This window comes from Ochotona curzoniae, unplaced genomic scaffold (assembly GCF_017591425.1).
Source record: "Ochotona curzoniae isolate NIBS_2020 unplaced genomic scaffold, NIBS_Ocur_1.0 scaffold_4701, whole genome shotgun sequence".
NCBI lineage: Eukaryota > Metazoa > Chordata > Mammalia > Lagomorpha > Ochotonidae > Ochotona > Ochotona curzoniae.
The window spans coordinates 61,690,988-61,713,332 of NW_024467122.1; the positions used below are offsets into that span (position 1 = coordinate 61,690,988).

A 22,345-nucleotide genomic window follows, 5' to 3' on the forward strand; every position below is an offset into this window, starting at 1 on the left:
CTCTGTCTCTTCTCTTTAAAAAATCTTAATAAAACATTTTGTATTTGGTTCAAAGTAGCAACCCATCAAAATAATTTGCATTGAAAATTGTAATTTATTTATATAAGGATTCTAATTTAGCATGCTGTTTGCTATTAATGTTTTGTTTCTTAATATCTGATAAACAGCTTTCATTGTGTGCAAAGCCATCCTGATTGCATTTGATCTTAATGATCATCAGGTATGAACATCAGACTTTAATGTCAATTTTAGAATGAAATATTCCATTTGCTCACTGACTTCCCCTAGTCCCAAAAATATATATATACTTTACACAATATTAAAATGAATACTATCCTTAAAATCACAGATGAATTTTTTTATCTTAAATTATGATTATGAGCTAAGCAAAGCACAACTTTTCCATAATTATTTTAGGGATGAAATGTTGGCTGATACATTATGGCATAAATCTACTATGTTCAATGATGATCATATTCCTTGCTGAAAGAATTTTTCTGTAAATGCCATCTTCTTCTACTTACTAATAATTTCATAACCTAGATCATAACTGGCTTTAAAAAGTTTTACTGATACAATTATCGTTTTGTTTTTGGTTTGTCAGATCAGTAAAGCTTTCTCTTTATTATGACATGTTTTTAAGGAAACCATATGTAATAATCATTTATTCGTGACTGCAAATATACAGTTTATAATCAATAAGTAAAGTATTTTTATTTCCAATAGCATTTCATATTTAATATGATTAACCAACTGCATTACAAAATCGCTTTTGATTTTACAGACAAGATGAATTCCTTCTTATAATTAGTGAAAAGCTGGATTTGACTTGAAAAAATATAAGCACTCAGATACCCAATAATTTCTGTAAATTAATCTTATTATTTATTCATTTATTCATTTACTTATTTATAAGCAAGAGTTACTGAGAGAGATACCATCCATCTGCTGATTTACTCTCCAGATGGCTACAACGGCCAGAAGTGCACCAAGTGGAAGCCAGGAGCCAGGAACCACATCTGGATCTCCCACATGGTCCACTGTTTTTTCAGGCCATTAGCAAGGATCTATACTGGAAATGGAGCAGCCAGGATAGGAACTGGCACCCATGCAGAACACCAACATTGCAGACGTGGTTTTATCCATTATGCCACATGCTGGCCCCTCCCAACAATTTCTTTTGATTCTATAGGAGGTAAATTATTTTTGCACAAAAATACTAAAAGAGGGCCCGGAGCGATGGCGCAGTGGTTAAGGTCCTTGTCTTGCACGCCCGGGATCCCATATGGGCGCTGGTTCTAATCCCAGGAGCCCCGCTTCCCATCTAGCTCCCTGCCTGTGGCCCGGGAAAGCAGTTGGGGACGGCCGGAGGCTTTGGGACCCTGCACCCGTGTGGGAGACCCGGAAGAGGCTCCTGACTTCGGATCAGCATAGCATTGGCCACTGTGCTCACTTGGGGAGTGAATCATCGGATGGAAGATCTTCCTCTCTGTGTCTCCTCTCTGTATATCCGCCTTTCCAATAAAAATAAAATAAATCTTTAAAAAAAATACTAATATCAAAAATCATTTGCACATGTCACATTCTGTAAAGGATCATCTATTAAAATATCACTTTGAATATATTTTTTAAAATATTTCCATTTTCAAACAATATCATAATGAAATATGGGATTTTTGAGATAAATTCTGTGTAAATTCTTTCAAGTTAAAATAATTTTTGAGCTACAGTATTACTTTCTAAAATGGTATCATTAAAATTATTAGCAGAAACAACAAAAAAGAGGCAATAATTCTTTGGTATAAATATGCCAGACATGATGAATCAATTCAGCACTGGAACATTTTTTAAGAAGATACATCTTGTGAATATCTTTGCCCATAATGTGAAACATATTCTCTAAAATCCTAATCTTGATCTTGAATTGGCCCTTGCTTTGCTAAAATAATTTTTAATTTTGTTCAGAAATGGGTAACCATGATGAAAGATTACTAAAATTTATTTCAGGATTATCTTCTTACTTTTTTATTTATGTTTACGTTCTGGTTTTAGAAATTTTTACCTAATATCCTGTACAAAATCCAGAGTCTAAACATAAGACCTAAAACCATCAAACTAGCAGAAGAAATCCTAAGGGTAGTGTTGCAAGATATTGACCTAGGCCAAGAGTTCCAGGGTAGGCTGACCCTAAAAACATGGGCAACCAAAGCAAAAATACCCAAAGCAGAACAAACAATCCAGTTAAGAAATGAGCAAAGGACATTAACGGACACTTCTAAAAAGATGAAATCCAAATGGCTAGTAGACATATGAAACAATGCAAGTTCTCTAGCTACCAGGGAAATACAAATCAAAAACACAATGAGGTTCCACCCAACTCCAGTGAGAAAGGCCATCATTACAGAAATCAAGAAACGATCAATTCTGGCATGAATGTGGGGGAAAATATATCTTAACCCACTGTTGGTGGCTAAGTAAAGTAAGGCAACTGTTCTAGAAGACAATAAGGAGATTGCTCAGATATTTAAAATAGATTTACCATATGACCCAACCACTCCACTCCTGGAATTATATCCAAAAGACATGACATCTGTATATGAGAGAGTTATCTGTAATTTCATATTTGCAACAGCACACTGCACAATAGCTAAGATGAGAAACCAACCAAGACACCCATGGACTGACGACAAGACACTAAAATGTGATACATATACACTACAGAATACTACTCTGCCATAAAAAGGAATAATTTACCTTTGCCCTAAATAATGTCTGGTTTTTAACTACATTTTATACAACACTCAGAAGAAGGGGAAAATGCAATTCAATAGAGAAGCAATCAGCAAAATCAGACTCCAATATGACTCAGATGTTGGAAATATCAAACAGAAAATTTTACCTATGACTAATAGACTAAATGCTTTGGTTGCAAAAGTAGGCAATAAGCAATATGTATCATCAGAATAGGAATTTTTGCAGAAGGTTAGAAACTATAAAAATCAAAGCAAATACCAGAAAAAAATATTTTCAAAACCATCATAAGTAAAAAAAAATGCCTTTGGTGTGTTCATAACTGAAAAACGAATCTAAATTTGAAAATAAGTCAAGACATAGAAATTACCCACACTGAAACACAAAGACAAAAAAAAAAAGGAGTGGGGAAAAGGTCTGGAAACAAAAATAGGGTATTTAAGAAAAATGACAAACATAAAATGGTTTAACATATATGAAACTGGAACCCCAGAGGGAGTAAACAACAAATTTCTTTAAATTACCCAAGTAATAAAACTAAAACAAAAACTGGCAACCCAGAAATCTATAACTACAAAAATAATTTTTAGAAATGACAAAATATTTTTAAACAAAAAAGGCTTTTGCCAGTAGATCTGCAACATGAGATTATATCAAAGGAAATTCTGCAGGCAAAAGAAATATGATAGCAACAACAATATAAAGAAAATGAAGAGTATTGGAAGAAATAAAAATGAAATTAAGTCTAAAAATATTTTTAGTTTTTTTAATTACTTAAAATAAGTTTCTAAAGCAGAAGCTGTTGAATCCAGGAGCAGGTGTCACGGTGCTGCAGTTTAAATGGCCATTTGGGATACACACAGCCCGTATCAGAGTGCCTGGCTCCTCTGCTTCTGATGAAGCTTCCTGAGAATGTATCTGGGAGACTAAGACTGGTGCCTGGTTCTTGGCTTTCCTCTCCACATGGTTGCAATGTAAGACCAACCAGAGATAGGTCTAGCTGAAGCCAAGAGCCTGAAACTATCTGGGTGTCCCACCAGGATGGCAGGGGACTAAGCACTTGAGTCATCTTCCATTGATTTACCCAGGTGCATTAGCAGGGATCTGGGTCAGAAGTGGATCATCTTGAAAATGAACCAGCACCTAAATGGGATGCTGGCTTAATGCACTGAGCCATCACATCAGCCCCCATGCTATTAGTTACTACAGATATACACAAATGGAAACTTAGGATTTCAGACATCATGCCAATAATCTAATGTATAAACCATCAAGCTATGAAATAAAGCAGACTTTACCTTAGCCTCAGGTTCTCGTTCCTTACTGGGAGCTTCATTTTTTAATCTTAAAAATAAAATGAGCACTGAATATTTTATCTTGTACTTAACAATGATAAAACAGAAAATGTTTTGCTGCATGCTTAAGACAACAAAAATTTACTTAAACCAACGCATACTTTAAACTACAATACTGACTGTAAATATTTTAAAGTAGAAATTAAATGCTTCAACAAATGTGCCAACAGAGATTTTTTTCTCAAAAACCAAGAATAAGAAATATTCTCTTTGTTAAGTTTCAAAATAAATATAAAACACATTTACTGGAACAGTCTGAAAATAATGACAGGTTACATGCTTTATGAATATGACGTGCATCAGTCTTTACCATTGTAAAACTTAAAAAGTGAAAGCATTTTACTAATGTGAAACCCAATATAATAATGGCACTTCAATATATATATATATATATATAACAATTAATGTATTCTGCAAGCAATGAAATCAAAGGAATAATTGAGAATTTCAAGAAATATATTTCCTTAAAAGTCTCCATAGCATTTTAAAAATATTAACTATATTCTTAAAATCTTGCTTTCTGAAGTGAATTATAATTTATTGCAAAATTAACAAGGTCATATGCCATCTAGAAAACCTTGTAAAATAACTTAAAAGCAAGCTTTTCCACAATTTCTCTGTGTTAGAAATTGTTGATGACTAGATGTGTCGGTTAATATTACACAAGTCGCTTAATCTGCACAAGCAGGATGCCTACCTGATCTGAAATGCCATTAATCATGAGTTATTCATAGCTGTAGAAAGACTAAATGGCCAAGGGACACTTTATTTAACATAAGGAGCAACCATACTGTCTTAAATCTCACAGACAAAAATGAACACACCTAATAAGAAAGAAATGTCAACCACCCTTACGGCCAGTCTATGCAATATGGAGTTGGCAAACATTTTCTTTTTACCCATTCTCTGTGGGTAAATTTAAAAACATCACGAACATAAAATGCTAAGTTTACTACATACTACTAGTTATTGTTTGTCTATATTTTTGTTGTTACATAAAATTACACATAATTAAGATGTATCATATTCTTTCTGATCACTATACTGGAAGTGATTTATGACATAACTAATTTGTTACATTGAAATTAATAAAACCACCACAAAACACTGAGAAAATAGTAAAAGTCAATATGTTTGGGGGTTAAAGATACAGTAACTGTCTCAAGTATTTATTTGTGGACAATATTTGTAAAGATGAAACTCCCAAGTATACAGTACAATTTCATTGCTTTCAAGAACTGGTGAAATAATAATAGTATTAAGGATAAGACGTATAAAGCAGTAAGAAAATATGAAAAACCAGCTTAAAGAAACAAAAACTAGCTATTGGATTTATAAAGACTATATTTATACTATATTTATAGAGACTATAAGTTTATACTATAAGTATTTATAAAGACTATATATGTACTATATTTATTTAGAATATATATTACAATTGATTCTTATTTCTAAGTGCTTATTTTAAATTCAGCTTAGAAAAACCATAAAAAAATGGTCACAAGGCATTTTAACAAAATCTCATAAAAGATTTTTTTCAGCCTGTTAAAAAATGCTACCAAAGTAAAACTTAGCATCCTTACAAAAGAAATATTACCATACTAATCACCGTCACATATGTAACTGTAATAAATAATAAATTCATTTATTCAGTTATGATAGTGAAACCCACTATGCATGTTTAACTATTATTGCTGGCATTTCAGTTTGGAAAAAGGGAGTAATATCTGAATGAAGTTAGATGAGAGAGCACAGTGATTTACTGAAATAAGTAATTAAAGAGATATATAATCCCAATCTTATTTTTTGCCTTTGTCCATACTTTTATTCTTCTTAAGAGATTAACTTCAATACGCAGTAAAAGCATTTACAAATTCAAATTTAACAAAGAAACTAGAAAAGCACATTATAATTTGGTTGTTATAAACTCAGTCCTAACATATAATCTATTTTAAGTAAAGGTATATTTTAAGATTGATAACTTTTAATACAACTAGTAATACATAATTTTCTTACCTATAATTCCTATTCATTAAAGATGCCTGTTGAAATAGCATTTGAAACATTTAACTACTTTGGCAAAAACCATGAAATCCGCTAAGCTCAAAGTTCTGAGCTAATGACATGTCATTAGGTAACCACCATTCTCATCTGTGAAAGTTACTGTTTTTTTTAAAGAAAAATGCCGTGTAGCATTTAGCAAAAACATGAAGATTTCAATGTAAAGAGAATAAAAGGGCTATCAGCTATCGATTTCAAATCAACATCATCCACAGCAATCAGAACTCCAAATAAGTAGCTGTTTTCCTTTATGTTGTCCTTTTTGATATGTTTCTACAGGAAAATTCTTTCCCTCTAAAATAATTAACTACTCTCTTTTTTTTTTTACAGATTACAGAACCAATACAAAATTAAACATGAGTGAATATTCAATTATGCTTGTATGGTTTTTGAGGATTCAGTCACACCATAACATTAAAAAAAATATGAAAGCTGAAAAGAAACCAAATGGGTAAGAATATCTAGGTTCACTTCAATTAGCTCATATTGTTTCCAGTAACATTCAAAAATCAAAAATTTAGTGATTTAAAAACAATAATTTTCACTATAAGGGCAGTTGTAAACAAATTATAAAAAGCAATTGTGAAATCCACCAGTAGTAAACAAATTCTCAAGACCTTTCATTTAGGAGTGGGGAACCTGTTTTTTCTTTTTTTCCAGCCAAGGCTATTTGACTATTTTCAGCATAACTTCAAGCTATAAAAAGTATCAACATAAAAAAGTAGCCTGCTATAAACTGATTGAATTTCAAGTCCCACCTGCAGTTGCCTTGCACGAGCCAGAGCAAATATTTAAGAGGGCTTCTACAGTCTAGGGGTGTCAGACATTCCCTACCACTGTCCATAAGGACTAAATTTAAGACCGTATTAATCAGTCTAAGAAATAGCAGTAAAACATCCAGTGTGAAATTTCTGATCATTTTCTCAGAAAAGTGTTGACAGATTTCTGCATGGAAAGGGTTCCTGAGCTAAACAGTTACCAAGTTGTACAGACATTAGTATTGTACAGTTTCTTTCCAAAGGAAGGTTTTAGAAGATGACAAAAAGTTAAAATCACTCGCCCCCATTACGTAGACAAGAAAATATGAGGCCTAAAATACAAAAGTAATAAAGCAATTAAGGGACAGAATCAGGATTAAAGGTGTGGATTCTACTTCAAATTTCCACTCTATTATATCACAGCTGATTTTTCTATCAGATTACATTACCATCAACTGGTGAAAAGTGAAAAAGTTTTATTTTTATCTCCATTTCCCAGCTTGAACCAGTTTCCACCTTGGAAAAATCTCCAAATAATCTTACTACAAACCAACATATGCCATTCTTTGCTCAAATAATCTCTTGCCTGCACATGAGAATTACTGCTGTAAGACTGGGAGTCTACATCATCATTTTAGTCTACTGTGTCAGATTCTGTATACACTTCTGCTAAAAGATTCATGTTAAAGTGGACTTCTACCCCATACTCAGCCAACTATAAGCAAGGCAGGAAGTACAAGGGCACTTCAAAAGCTTTCTGGGAGGGTCCTGGTGCAATAGCCTAGTGGGTAAAGTCTTTGCCTTGCACACATCAGGGTCCCATGTGGGCACTGGTTCTAATCCAGCTCCCTGCTTGTGGCCTGGGAAAACCTTGGGACCCTGCACCAGTGTGGGAGACCCAAAGGAGGCTTCAAGCTCATGGCTATGGATCAGCTCAGTTCTGGCCACTGCGGCCACTCACAGAGTGAATCATTGGACAAAAGATCCTCCTTGGGCCCGGCGGCGTGGCCTAGTGGCTAAAGTCCTCACCTTGAACGTGCCAGGATCCCATTTGGGCGCCAGTTCTAATCCTGGCAGCTCCACTTCCCATCTGGCTCCCTGCTTGTGGCCTGGGAAAGCTCACTTGGGGAGTGAATCATCGGACAGAAGATCTTCCTCTCTGTCTCTCCTCCTCTCTAGATATCTGATTTTCCAATAAAAAATTTCTGCAAAGTGGAATTAAAAAATAATTTATTTCAGCGTAAAAATTTTCAAAATATATAGCCATGTCAAAAGTTCCCAGAAACTGTATATTGCAGGAAAAAAAGAAACTATGCATGGAATTAAAATATTTTAGTAAAAATAAAATTCTTTAACTCCCTTTTCATAAAAAATTTTAATTTCCTTCATATGTTGCCAACAAATATTAGTTATTATGACTGCCATGGCTGAACCCTGTGATCAGTCTTTATGGCCAGAATTTGCTTGACAGTGGGCAACCTTTTACGTCCAAGATTCTTCTACCATTTTATTTTTTGCCATGCTTCTGCCTCACTTTGAAATATAACAACACAGTATATTAGACATTCACCTTGATTGATCTACTCTTTACAGGCCAGTTTTAATTGCTGTAATGGGAAATAATCTACCTATTTCTAAACACATGACTATGGCGTGATCATCTTAAGTAAGCAAAGATAAAGCAGAAAAAACCATTCCAGAAAGCAAAGACACAATCAGGTAATAACAGACAAGGTATCTAGAAATGTTTCTTTCTTAAACAATAAGACTATTAAAGTAAAGCAGAAGATTTTAAAAACAGGATACAACTCTATCATGTTCTTTTCTTTTATTGACAATATTGAATTATATCCCATATAAGTTATAATGTATAAGCAACTACCCTTAGGACCCAGCATGTGAAACAGTGGTGTTAAGTTCAGAATCACAGGTAAAGGTCTGGAGTTTGACCTTTAAAGCCCTGAAGTTTCACCCATATCTCTTTGGGTTTAACATTCTTCCCTGCTTAGCACACTTCAAACATGTCAAACCTGCCAGAAACCACCAAATCTTGATGGAGCTTCTATTATTGATTTACCTACTGATTTGCAATTACTTATCAGTGCTAACTGTTTCACATCTAGTTTGAAAAGAAAAAAAAATAAGTTCCTAAAATGTATTTGAAATATTAATGTCTATGGTAGGAAGTAAGTATAAGGTGCAAGATTTCCCAAAATCTTCAATCCCACCCATATTTCAAAAGCTTAGAGAAGAAAATAAACCCAACATAAAGTAACAGACTAGATCAGTTACTTTTTTGTTTCCTGGTAACTTAAACATACAAACATTTTATTTTGAACCCCAACACTTGATAAACTGGGGACCAGTGCCATGTCTCTCAACAGGCTAACCCTCCAACCTTCAAGTGCCAGTACCCCAAATGGGATCCAGTTCATGTTCTTGCTGCTCTACTTCCCATTCAGCTCCCTGCTTGTGGCTTGAGAAGGCAATGGAGAATGGCCCAAAAACTTGGGACCCTGCACCAGAGTGGGAGACCCAGAGGAAGATCCTGATTCCTGCTTTTAGATCAACTCAGTTCAGCTCAGGCCACTGCAGCCATCTGGGGAGTGAACCAGAAGATGGAAAGTTTTCCTCGCTGTCTCTCCCTGTCGCTGTAAACGTTTCTAGTAAAAACAAAAATCTTTAAAAAGAAAAGAGTTGATTTAAGGATGAGAGGTGAAAAAAACTTGATAAACTGAATTATAACTAAAATCAAATAATTCCTCCCAGTAAATTAAAAATATTGGAATGACAGGAAAATAATAGAATGTTCCCTTACATATTTTTTCCGTGGTTATAAAACAGAACATTTTAATTGAAATAATATTTTCACATAAAACACAGAAAAGGTTGGTATTCTACTTCTACAAAAGTTAACTGCTCATCTATATTAAACAAAGTATGTGAGACAGTTGGGTCCTGATTGTAATATCTTGAGCTTAGTTAATAATCTTTTTACTGTACTTAGAACAAATGTGGAAGTCACACAAAGAACTCTATCAGCTTTCTAAAGCTGCTTCAAATTGTGACCCCTAGAACATTTCATGTGATCCATAAAACTAGGTTCAATAGCCTAGTTTTCAAACTTGAGTAACACCGTAGTCACCAGATTCTTACTCTGTAGATATGCTAAGGGAATCATCTTTCAAGTCTCAAGTTATTGTAACAAAAAACCTTCCAAAAACTTAAAAGTTTTATCATTACTCTGGAATTAACCTATCCAACCAGATACACTGTAGAAGATGGGCTGAGGGGATGAATGGAAAAGGAAACCGAAAACAGCAATTTTCACAACTGAATTATGGTGTCTCTAACTAGGTAAGTAGCTAAGATTTCTAGAAATGAATTCCTAGTAACAAAATGTTTTCCTTAAAAGAAAGGATCCCTGTAGGCTAAAAAGAATCATTTTTCTTCTAAACAGAGAGGACTAGGTTCTAATTTTGTTTTAATTGGAAAATCAGATTTCACAGAGAAGGAGAGACAGAAAAATCTTCTGTCCACTAATTCACTCTCCAAGTGGTTGTCAGAGCTGGAGCTGAGCCAATATGAAGCCAGGATCCAGGAGCTTCCGGGACTCCCATACAGGTGCAGGGTCCCAAGGCTTTGGGCCGTCCTCGACTGCTTTCCCAGGCCACAAGCAGGGAGCTGGATGGGAAGTGGAGCTGGTGAGATATGAACTAGCACCATACAGGATCGTGGTTCATGCAAGGTGAGGATTTAACAACGAGACTATTATGCCAGGTCCTGTTCTAATTTTCAACATACCGTGTTGTCTCATTGTCTCTGGACAGATTTTTAAAAATTAGTTCATTTTGACATTAAGGAGATTATGTAAGATTCAAATAAACACTGGAAACCAGAAGTTTACATAATTTTCTTACAAAACAACTGTAAATCAAAATTACTAATGCCTACAGTGTAAATGAACTTCTACTGAAACTCATAAGGATAATGAAATCTCACAAACATATAGTTCCCAGGAAGTTCTGCTATCAGCTAGCAATAATTATAGCGGATTTAAGGGCAGTAACAACAGAGGCAATAGCAGCTGAAGCACCAGTGACAACAAAAGTGTCAAGTCAACAGGTGCCTAGTTTGTCAGGCCAATGCCAAATAATTTTAATTAAGTATTTAACTTTCTTGTATTATCTGTATTTCTTACAGTTTACCCTACAAGGAATTGTTACATACTTTCAAAAAGAAGGAAGCTGAGGCTTAGCAAGGTCAAGTAATTTTCTCAAACAGACCTAAATATATCTAAAACTAGGATTTCAAATTTGGTCTAGTTGATTTCGAAGCTGTTCTTCTGGGCCAGGAGTTTGACATGGCAGTGGTTAAGATACTGCTGGCAAGGTCCACAGCCCATACTGCAATGACTGGGTTTGAGTCCCAGCTTCACTCCAGATTCCAGCTTCCTAGTAACACACAACTCTAGAGGCAGCAGGTGATGGCACAAGGACCTGGAAGATGTCCCTGTCTATCCTACCCTCTCTTTAACTCCGACTTTAAAATAAACAAATAAAACTTTAACAAAGAGAGAGAGAAGATGAACTTGATACATGCTCCACAAAATAGAATCCTAGGGAAGAATATAAAGTAGTACCCCAATATGTCTTATATTTTAAACTATGTAATCAAGGTAAAGCAAATATCTGCAAATAAAGAACTAAGATTACAAATTGAGAGATGGTTTTTTTCTGGGTAAAAACTGACAAAACTTGCTAGATACAGAGAAGAAAATAAAGAGTAGTACATCACCATGCTCACCCACTACTACAAATTTTGAATATTTTGGAAAATCTTTCATTTATTGTGTAAATTAGTTTAGATATATAAAATTAATAGATTCAATTTTCATTATTAATTGCAAGGAATGCATTACACAGTAAGAAGTCACTTAAACTAGCTTTGAATTGTGTTCCAAAGCAGAAAGGAAGCAGTTTTATTTTAATATAAAAATAGCTAGCATGATTGAGTCATAATTTCAGTGACTGCTTATCCTAGGGCTACTAAGATCACAAAAGGCACTTGCCTGGAAATTAATATTCAAGAATTAAGAAATTACTCAGTAGCAAATAATACCTGAGGCACTTAAACAATACAATCTTTTATTAACAGAGAATATTATCAAAACTATTTAGTATATCCATATTCAAAGTAATCAAAACATGCCAAATTTAAAATTTATATAGGAAACACATGTGTTACTGCTTATAATACACATATTTTAACATATTACTTTATCCAAAGGAACATTAGTGGTTTTGTAGATATTATGTCTGAGTTACACAAATCTGCAACTTTTAAAGTTGCTTTTTAAGATCTTCAAGAATAGGTTTTGTTACTTCTTTACACTTTACAACTCAATTATTAAGGCTATGTTAAAAATAAGTCCAAGATAAGATAAAATAATGCCTAATGGTCTGAGCAACAATTAACTTAAAAAGATAAAAATAAGAAACTATATGAATTTCATAGAGAAATCTCTTGGAGTTCTTAACAAAACCAACCAATCAAGTTTTTTTAAAAAAAGGAGTAGAAAAACAACTTTCAATAAATTTAGAGAACATAAAGTTAAGCTATTATAAAGAAAAATCTTAGCACTGGAATTACTGAAAACATTATAGTTAATACTGGGTAACATATTCTAATGAAAGAAAAATAAAGAACACTAACTGTAGAGACCTGTTATTCCAAAGTCAGGAAAATAGCCACTGGGTCCCAATTAACAGGAGTTTTTGTTTTCTTTGGACTGCACTCATGCTAGAGGAAGATTTAAGAGCAGCAGCCAAAATCATTAAACTTCAACTTGGATGTTGAAGCATTGATTTGATGGGCTTGCTTTGTAGCCGACCCATTAGGTTAAGGTCATGAGTCAAAGCCACCAGTGGGAACTGTGCTCAGAGTGGTGGGCTTCGAGGCTCTCTCTGGCCAAACAAGGGTCCGCCCTACAGGAGGCCAGCCACAATGGAAGGGAGTCTGCCCAAGATGGGATAACTTGAGGTCACAACCTAGATCAGGTCCCATTGTCAAATTATTCAAATTCCTTGGAAAGAGAGAACAGGCATCAGTTGTGTCCATCGAAGGGGGACACTGTCCAGGTGTACCCTGGATATTTTTTGAAATCTCTGGGCTGCTTCTGCATCTGAAAAATAAGAAAAATAGCACAATGACAGACACGAATGAGGAAAAGAACTAAGCATCTAGCCTAAAAACTAAGACATAAAAAATTAAAGCAGACAGAACAGACAAAAAGACAAACAGCCACATAAGTTGGAATGTACTATTCTGCAGGCAAGTACAGCAGAGAAAAACAAAAAAAGAAAATCATTTTAAACAAAGAAATAAAAGACTATAGCAACAAAAGTTGGTTTTTAGAGGTGGCCAACTAGAAGAAAAAAAAGACATGTTAGGATATGACAATCTGACACAGATTAGGTAGAATAAGAATCTAGACCCATTTGAAAGCTGAAAAGAGCTGAATAATGAGAGCTAGTGTTATAAACCTGGCTGCTTAACTGCCTTTGTGTAAGAAAACATCTCAGAACTTTGAACTTAGGAAATTCCAACTTGTCTTGCACCAGGTCATGAGCTCCACAGAGCAGGAACCTATTTCAACAAGCAGCTTTAGAGAAAAAAAAAAATAAAAGACTTTAATATTTTCCATTCCTATTAATGGTACATTTAAAACTCAATAATGTTACATTCAAAGTAAAATGCACTGAATAAAAATTAAACTTACTCAGAAAGATGTTCAGAAGTTGGGGTACAAACAGAAACTGAAATTAGAAGAAAAGTTTTACATTTACAACAGCATATGAAATATAAAGACTGACAGTAATGAGTAAAGAGCCTATATCATAGCTGAGCAAAAATATTAAAATAAATACCAAAAATTCAAAATAGCATTGCATATACATACCTTTCTTCATTACAACTTGGCAAATGTGAGTTTCATGTTGACATAAATGTGTAGCCATATTATCTAAGTCAGAAACATCACTTAGTAAATCACAATTAAGGCACACCACAGTAATGCCCCTATAAAAAAAAAAAAGGACTTTATCATCATGGAAACTTCATGTACATGTTCAGTAATCATTTTTCCATGACTTTCCATTCATTATGAATTACTCATTTACTTGAAAGACAGAGAGAGTGGAAAAGGGGAAACACAGAGAGACTGTCCATCCGCTGGCTCACTCTCCAAATGGCCACAAGGGTAGGACCAGGCAAGGTTAAAGCGGGGATCCAGAAACTTCATCTGCGTCTCCCTCATGGGTGGCAGAAACCCAAGCACTTCGGCCACTATCTGTTGCCTTGTAGGTACATTAGCAGAAAGCTGGATTGGAAATGGAAGCAGAACCTTACATTAGATATGGTGATATGGGATGCAGGCATCTCAAGTAGTAACTTAACCTACTGTATGTACAACACACACTCATGTAATTTGTTTTTTGTGCTATAACTACAACTTTCCATTTATGTTATTTAAATTTGAAATAATTGAAAATTATCTTTAAAATGACAGAACTATTTCCACATTATGTGACTATATGTTTGTAAAAAGTATGTATGTTTAAAAAATCCTATCATACTAGTTGATAAAAGCTAGGCTTGGCTCCACTAACAACTTGTATAATTAAGGCAGGCCAGATTCTCTGTGTCCTTCTGTCCCTCTACAATATCATAGTATTTATGAATTAAATATACATATACTGAATTTACCTTTTTTTAAAGACATATTTTAGTACTTTTTTATACACAGTGAACAAAAAAGTACAGTGTGTGTTCTAATATTGATTACAATATAGTATTTTATTTAGTTGAGAATAAAATTAGGAGAAATATAAGAGTTTCAAAACAAACAATAAGACAGCTACCATTAGCTATATACTATATGTTAGGTGTTTTCCCAAATCCTATTTCAATTGATATTCACTGCAAGTATACAAAGTTGGTTTATTTTACTTAACACTGTAGCTGGCATTTATCTTACTTAACACATTAAGTAGTAAATAAAATATTTTAGCTTGATGTGTTCATCATCCTAGCACTGTGAACTGACCACCTACTGAGTCTAAACTACTCATTCCTTTGAACAATACCTTATTGGGCTCTACGGTTTTCTTATAAAATAATTTCAACTTTTCAGAGATTAGGAAGCAATTCTTATACTCATCAGATCAAACTGTGTAGCATTTCCTAATTCAAGAATGTAAATATAATTGACATATAAAAGTATATGACATTAGCCCTAAGATTCTAATTTAGAAGGTACCAAGATTTGTGATGTTTAGTTGCAAATTACTTTTACATAGCATATAGACTGTAAAAGCATACAGACTGTAAAAGTAGTGAAATCTTTCAAGTATTTGGGAACTTGTTAGTGTTCTTAAAGAAAATCAATTATATTAAATATGACATTGAGTTATTTAAAATATTTTGAATTGTGAATAACAACTAAAAAGGTTGGTGCTTAACTTAATTAACTTTGTCATATATTGGTAGTGTTTTTAATAGTAGTTATTAAAAGTGCTAGATTTCTAGATGGAATATTATAAATCAAACTTACATGGTTAACTAAAAGTTAAAATCTTAAATACTTAGTTTAAATAACTAATTACGTTCTTTTCTATCAACCAAACATCTGCACTCACAAGCATTAAGCAGTCTCACTAGTAAACTGGAGGCTGTACGCCCGTTCTGTAAAAACTTGTTAACTGAAGAAGGGGTAGAATCCTCAAGTTCTCCAAATAGGTATTTATAATTGATAAAAATAATCAAACTTCTTGATCTAAGAAAATGTGGAGGGCTAGGAATGTCATTAATAAAGTTGGTTTGCTGAGAGAAGTCAGAAACCCAAGTCCAGAGAAAATAAGACAATATCATACTCTCCAACCAGGTCAAACTAGATAGAACTCGTGTTAATTCCTGATTTCCCCATTTGTTTTGCTTGTAGCTCCTCCACTTAGGAATCCATGGGATTCTCTGGATGCCTTCTAATGAATCACAAACTAGCTTCTTCATAAATTGTAAATGATTTTGCTAAGGTTAGAAAAAAAGTGAAATGTGGTCACTGCTATTGTTTATTAACAGATATATTTTGAGGTTCACCACATAGCAAAAATTCATGTTTTCTCCACATACAAGCAGTTGATATTAGACTGACATCTCCCCTGAATACTGTCCTGTACATCTGGAGGCCATATAAGCACAAGACTAACCATCATAAAAATAAAATCATTTAGGGCCAGTGTTGTAGTATAATTGGTAAAGCTGCCATCTGCAAAGTCAGCATCCTAAATGGGCACCCATTGATGCCTGACTGCTGTTTTCTAACCAGCTCCTGCTAATGGCATGGAAAACACAGCAGAAGATGGCCTAAGTGCCTGGGCACCTGCTCTCTACATGAAGACCCAAAAAGCTGGCTTTGTTCTGGTCAGGCCTTGGTTGTTGCTGTACTCTGGAAAGTGAACCAATGGGAAGATCTCATTCTTTTGTATCTCCCTTCCTCGTTCCTTTTCTCCCTTTCTCTTTTTTCTGCTTTTCATAAAATGGTAAAGTCACTGGTGCCAGCACAGTAGTGTAGCAAGCTAATCCTCTGCTGATTCAGTTTTCTGCGTATGATCTGGCAAGGCAGCAGAGATTGGTCCAAGTCTTCAGACCCCTGCATCCCTGTGAGAGACCTGGAGGAAGCTCCTAGCCTTTGGCTTTAGATGCGCTGAACTCTAGCCATTGCGGCCATTTGGGAAGTGAACCAGCAGGTGGAAGATCTCTGTTTCTCCTTCTCCCTGTAAACCTGCCATTTGGATAAAAAATGAATCAACCTTTAAAAATAAAATAAAATGTAGCATCACAGAGAGATGGAGAGACAAAGAGAATTCTCCATCTGCTGGTCCATTCCCCAAATGGTCCAGCTGCAAAATCCAGAGCTGGACTGGTAAGAAGTCAGGAGCCTATTACTTCTTTTGGGTCTCTCATGTGGGTAGCAGCAGCTCAAGCACTTGGACAATCTTCCACTGCCCTCCCAGATGCACTAGTAAAGGAATTTGATCAGAAGTGGAACAGCCACAACCCATACAGGATGCTGGCATGGTAGACAGAGGCCTAACTTGCTATTCCATAACATGGGCACCTACAAAAATAAATAAATAAAAACCCACAATGAGGTTTCACTTCACCCTAGTTAGGATGTCTATTATACAGAAATCAGAAAACAATAAATGCTGGTGAGGATGGTGGGAAGGACGGGAAAGGCACACTAATTCACCGTTGGTGGGAATGTAAACTAGTACAACCACTATTGAGACAATATGGAGATGATGCCTCAGGTATCCGGAAAGAGGACCCATCAATCCCACTCCTGGGATTTTATCACATAAAATTAAATCAGCATATTAAAGTTACCTATACCCTCAATTCACAGCAGCAAAGATAGGGAATCAACCAGATGCCCATTAACTGATGATGGGGATAAAGAACATAGGGCCTCCATATGTGTACATAGACATCCACGCACTATGAAATATTTCTCAGGGACAAAAAAGAATGAAATCTTGTCTTCTGCAACTAAATGAATACAATTGGAAACTATTATGCACTCCCAAATTTTTCCTTATCTGTGATAACATTCAGAACACACACACACACAAAATGTAATTTATATGAGATCAGCTTTCAAAGATTTGCAAGTTGTTTATACTCTTTAAAATTTTTTTTTCTACTTGCTATGTGTGGATATCTTTACCTATGCAAGTGTTAAGCCTATAATTGCAAAGTGAGTTGAGAGTATGTGACTATAAAAATTAGAAAAGAAAGTTAACAATAAATAAAGGAAGGAGGAGTGTAGGTGCGGAATGTAGGCAGGCAGAGAATAGGATGGAAAGAACCACTGTGCTGCTAAATCTATATAATGAAGCATGTGAAGCTTGCTCACTTTATATAAAAGGCATAAAAACAAAATAAAAAAACCAAAAAAAGCCAAATCATATACTTTGTCCTATAATTACATCCTCCTAAATATAAATAAAACTGCTAGTGCTTTTCTGATGCCATTTCCTTCTACACTAAAGCTCTGATCCTCTTCTTTCTTAAAATACATGTTAAATATTTTTGTAATATTATTAACTCATTACTTAATCTATGTCAGGCTTATCTTAGACAAAGCAGTGCATCAAAATCTTGTAATACTCAAACAGGTTAGGTCCTGGGACCAGCACTGTTCCATAGTAGGTTAAGCCTCAACCTGCAATGCCAGCATCCCATACCAGCACCAGTTTGAGTCCTGGCTGCTACACTTTTGATCCACCTCCCTCATAAGATGCTTTGGGAAAGCAGTAAAATATGGCCCAAGTTCCTAAGTCCCTGCATCCAAGTGGCAGACCTGGAGAAAGCGCCAGGCTTCTGGCTATGCACTAGCTCAGCTCCAGCCACTGTGGCCATCAGGGAGTGAACTAGTGGATGGAAGGGCTCGCTCTCTTTCTCTCACCTCTCTCTGTAAATCTGCCTTTCAAATAAAAATAGGTAGAGCTTTTGAAAAAAGGTAGGTGCTATAATTATCATTTATTATTAACAGTAAGACTTATCTTAAAAGTCAGATCTAGGTTTGAAATACAGCTCTCTGATTACAAAGCCCTATTACAATACATGTCCATATAGTGACAGCATCATACTAATGACAGAATGTAATCTCATCAGCGTAAATTGCATCACTATTAAATTCATAATTACCACTTTTAATCTGTAATGACAAATGTTTACAACTCACCTTACATATTCTGACTTCATCCTTTCTTTAGTATCACTTCATTCTACATAAAACATTAATGTTTTTCCAGTATCTTCTGAATAAAATTTAAATCCATAACTTAAATTTCAATGTCTTCAAATTTAGCTGTAAGCTCAATACTATCATCCTAGACTCCAATCTTTTTATTCGATAAACTACTTGCTCTATGCATTTATTACTTGCCATTTCTTCTATACATCTTCTAAATTTCACTTCTGTTCCCTTATTTGTGTTCTAGTAGATTGCCTATACCTCTTGTATCAGAAGCTACAACAGTCATTCTTTAAACATTATTCTAAATAACTTCCCTCCTTTCTTGAAATAACTCTCAATGCACTTATCAAAAAAAAATTTTTTTTCATATTCTTACATAGTTGATTAGGGTATAAAGGGTCAAGGGCTACAGAAAAGTGGGTAAGGCCATTGTTTCCACATTAATATCATCATTTTCCCCCTGTTTATTTCACCCAATGAATTGCACATTCCTTGAGAGTTAGTTCAAAATCACTTTGTCAGTTATTTTCATAGGGGCTGACACAACCTGTACTAAACAGAAAAATGGATGCTGGGGACACTGCATTGGCTCAACAGGCTAATCCTCTACCTATATGCACTGGTATCATATATGGGTACCAGTTTGTGTCCCAGCTAATCCACTTCCAGTCCAGCTCTCTGATAATGAGCCTGTGCAAACAGTAGAGGATGGCCCAGGTCCTTGAGCCCAGGCACCTAAAAAAGCTCCAGGTTCCTGGCTTCACTGGTCTAGCTTCAGTTGTTTCAGCCCTTTGAGAAGTGAATCAGCTAATTAACATTTCCTTTTCCTTCTCTGTAACACTGCCTTTCAAATAAAAAATAAGTAAATCTTTAAAAAGAAAGTTATTTCTATTCTCTGGGCCTGGTATTTGATGCCTATTGTATCTGGAGTTTTTGAGAAGCATTTCCATACTTTGTATGAATAATTCATACCACAAGTCATAAATTTATCAGAAGTTTACTATATTAAGGGCAACATAATAAATAAAATAACACTAGTAGGATTAATTTTACTTTGTGGTAAGTCTTAGTTTTACTTTTTTTCTCCCTAACTTCAAAGTTATTATAAAGATCAATAGTTTATCTAAAAAAAGATAATAAAAATGCAGTTTATTAGATAGACATGCTGCACTGTTTTACAAAGTGGGCATTTCCGAAGTATCTAAACTAGGCGTAGAGTATTTTGTATTTACTGAATAGAGCTTATTCTTGCAATGCTGTGTTAGTAATTGCACTGGTGTGACAGTACCCTGCGTGTCAGGAATGTGTGCACAGCACCACTCAGTGAGATTTTACAGAGGACAGAACAGAAAAGAATGTCCTCCCAGGATCTTAATCAGTAAGCCTTAATATTCTTATTTTTCTATTCCAGTTTCACAATATCAACTTTGGTGTTAAATTAGGTATATATTTTAAAGCACATGTTACTAGCACAAAACTAGTGTTTATTTAATCAAAGAGAAGTTCTTATATGATATTGAACTTCATACTAATCCACTTATTTACAAAGTTACCACTGTTAAAGCCATTGTAGAATACTGAGAAAATCTTTCAGCAAAGTTGGCCTTCTAAGTTTAGAGTGCATTTAGATAAATAACTAACATGCAGTATGTATATGTAGTATCTGGTTGCTCCACTTCCCTGCTTGTGGCCTGGGAAAGCAGTGGGGACGGCCCAAGGCCATGGAGCCCTGCACACATGTAGGAGATCCAGAAGAAGCTCTTGGCTTTCAGCTTCAGACTAGTCCAGCTCCAGATGATGCAGCCACTTTGGGATTGAACCAATGGATGGTGGATGGAAGATCCATATGTGTGTGTGTATGCATCTCTTTCATGTAAAATAAATCTCAGAAAAAAAAAGGGAGAGAATGCCTTTATTTTGTTGTTCTGGGTATTTTCTTTTGTCTTACCATTCTCATAAGTTTTAAAAGATGTCTGTATTCATATTGAATCATTTTTATTTGGAAAATTTCACTTCATTGTTTTAAAGGATGTTTGTATTCATCTTGAATTTTTTATTTGGAGGATTTTATTTCATTGTTAATATATAAAATTACAAATGAAGGACAAAGATGAGATATAAAAGGTATTTATTGTCACTTTTTGAAGTAGTGCACAAATAACATGAATATGGTTTAAATAAATTCATATTTAATAACTTCAGGTAAAATATATTTTGACTTTATTGTTTGACTTCATGACTCTGCTTATGATTAAGACATCTATTTGAATGAATTTACCAAATTTCTAATTGTGGTTTGTAAATATAAGGAGCGATATCACTGATTTTTTATTTTGTCACTTTCTTGCAAAATATCTGTTAAGCAATAATAAAGAGAGATCTACTTCCATACTAAACAGCAATTTACTTAACTAGATTATCTTAAGTGTCTTTTCAATACTCAAGTATTACTTGGGAGTTTTAGTATTATTTTACTATGTCAGTGAGTGAAAGTTTCATCTTGATACTGTTTATCACCACTGAAGTAAAAGTAGTAAGAAAATGACTCCTCTAAACTAAGGATATCAATGAACATTACTCTGTAATACATAGTAGCAATTATTTAAAGCATCTCAAAACCAGATTAAACAAAAATTCATAGAAAGCTACAATGAGATACCACTTTACACACACCCATGCAATCATATTCTGAAATCAGTAATGGCGTGGATTTTCATCACAGCAGTTAATATGCTACTTGGGAAATCCACAAAACATACTAGAATGTGTTTTGAGTCCTGGCTTGCCCATTTCTGATCCTCCTTCCTACCAATGTACATACTGGAAAGTAGCAGATGGCAGCTCACACACTCGGGTTCCTGCCACCTGAACAGGAGGGCCCAGAATGAGGTCTAGGCCTGGCTTCATCATAGACCACCCATGACTGTCACACAGGCATTTGAGGAGTCAGTCAGAGATGGAATATATCTCTTGCCCTTTTAAAAAAATAAATAAAATAAAACTTTTAAAGGGGTCAATGTGATGGCTCAGTGGCTAAATCCTCCCCTTGCATGTGTCCAGATCCCATATGGATACCAGTTTGTGTCCTGGCTGCTTCACTTCCCATCCAGCTCCCTGCTTGTACTCTGGGAAAGCAATAGAGGACAACCCAAAGCTTTGGAACCCTGCATCCTTGAGGGAGACCTGGAAGAATCTCTTGGATTTTGGCTTTGTAATAGTTCAGCTCTGGCTATTGTGGCCACTTGGGGAGTGAACTAGCAGAAAGAAGATCTTTCTCTCTGTAAACCTTTCCAATAAAAATAAATGAATCTTAAAAAAAAAAAACTTGTTTAAAAATCAGTAACAATGGGAATGGGCAATTAGCTTAGCAGTTAGGAAGCTGCATCTCACAATGGGACTGTTGGGTTCAAATTCCAACTTTGGCTTCTAACTCCAGCTCGCTGCTAATGCAGATGCTGAAAGGCAGTGGTGATAGTCCAAGCAAGTAATTGGATTTCTGCCGCCCACCTGGGAGACCTGGACTGGATTCCTAATGCCCTGTTCTTGCCCCCAGCTGTTGTAGGAATTTAGGAAGTTAATGAGCAGATGAAATATTT

General features: G+C 34.9%; 1 protein-coding gene across 11 annotated transcripts in view; it reads right to left on the reverse strand.

Moving 5' to 3' along the window:
• ZNF280D (zinc finger protein 280D) overlaps nucleotides 1–22,345 on the reverse strand; it is a 96,155-nt gene that overhangs the window by 6,856 nt on the left and 66,954 nt on the right. For 10 of the 11 annotated variants that reach the window (XR_005882584.1, XM_040969012.1, XM_040969006.1 and 7 more), the window contains 3 exons: nucleotides 13,887–14,005; nucleotides 13,707–13,743; nucleotides 4,050–4,095 (listed from right to left, as the gene is read on the reverse strand). Coding sequence is in view for 10 of the 11 variants with exons in the window: in XM_040969012.1 (XP_040824946.1) it covers nucleotides 4,050–4,095; nucleotides 13,707–13,743; nucleotides 13,887–14,005 (202 nt within the window). In the remaining variant the exon portion in view is untranslated. The remainder of the gene's footprint in view (nucleotides 1–4,049; nucleotides 4,096–13,706; nucleotides 13,744–13,886; nucleotides 14,006–22,345) is intronic. The other variant, XM_040969014.1, reaches the window with a different exon arrangement.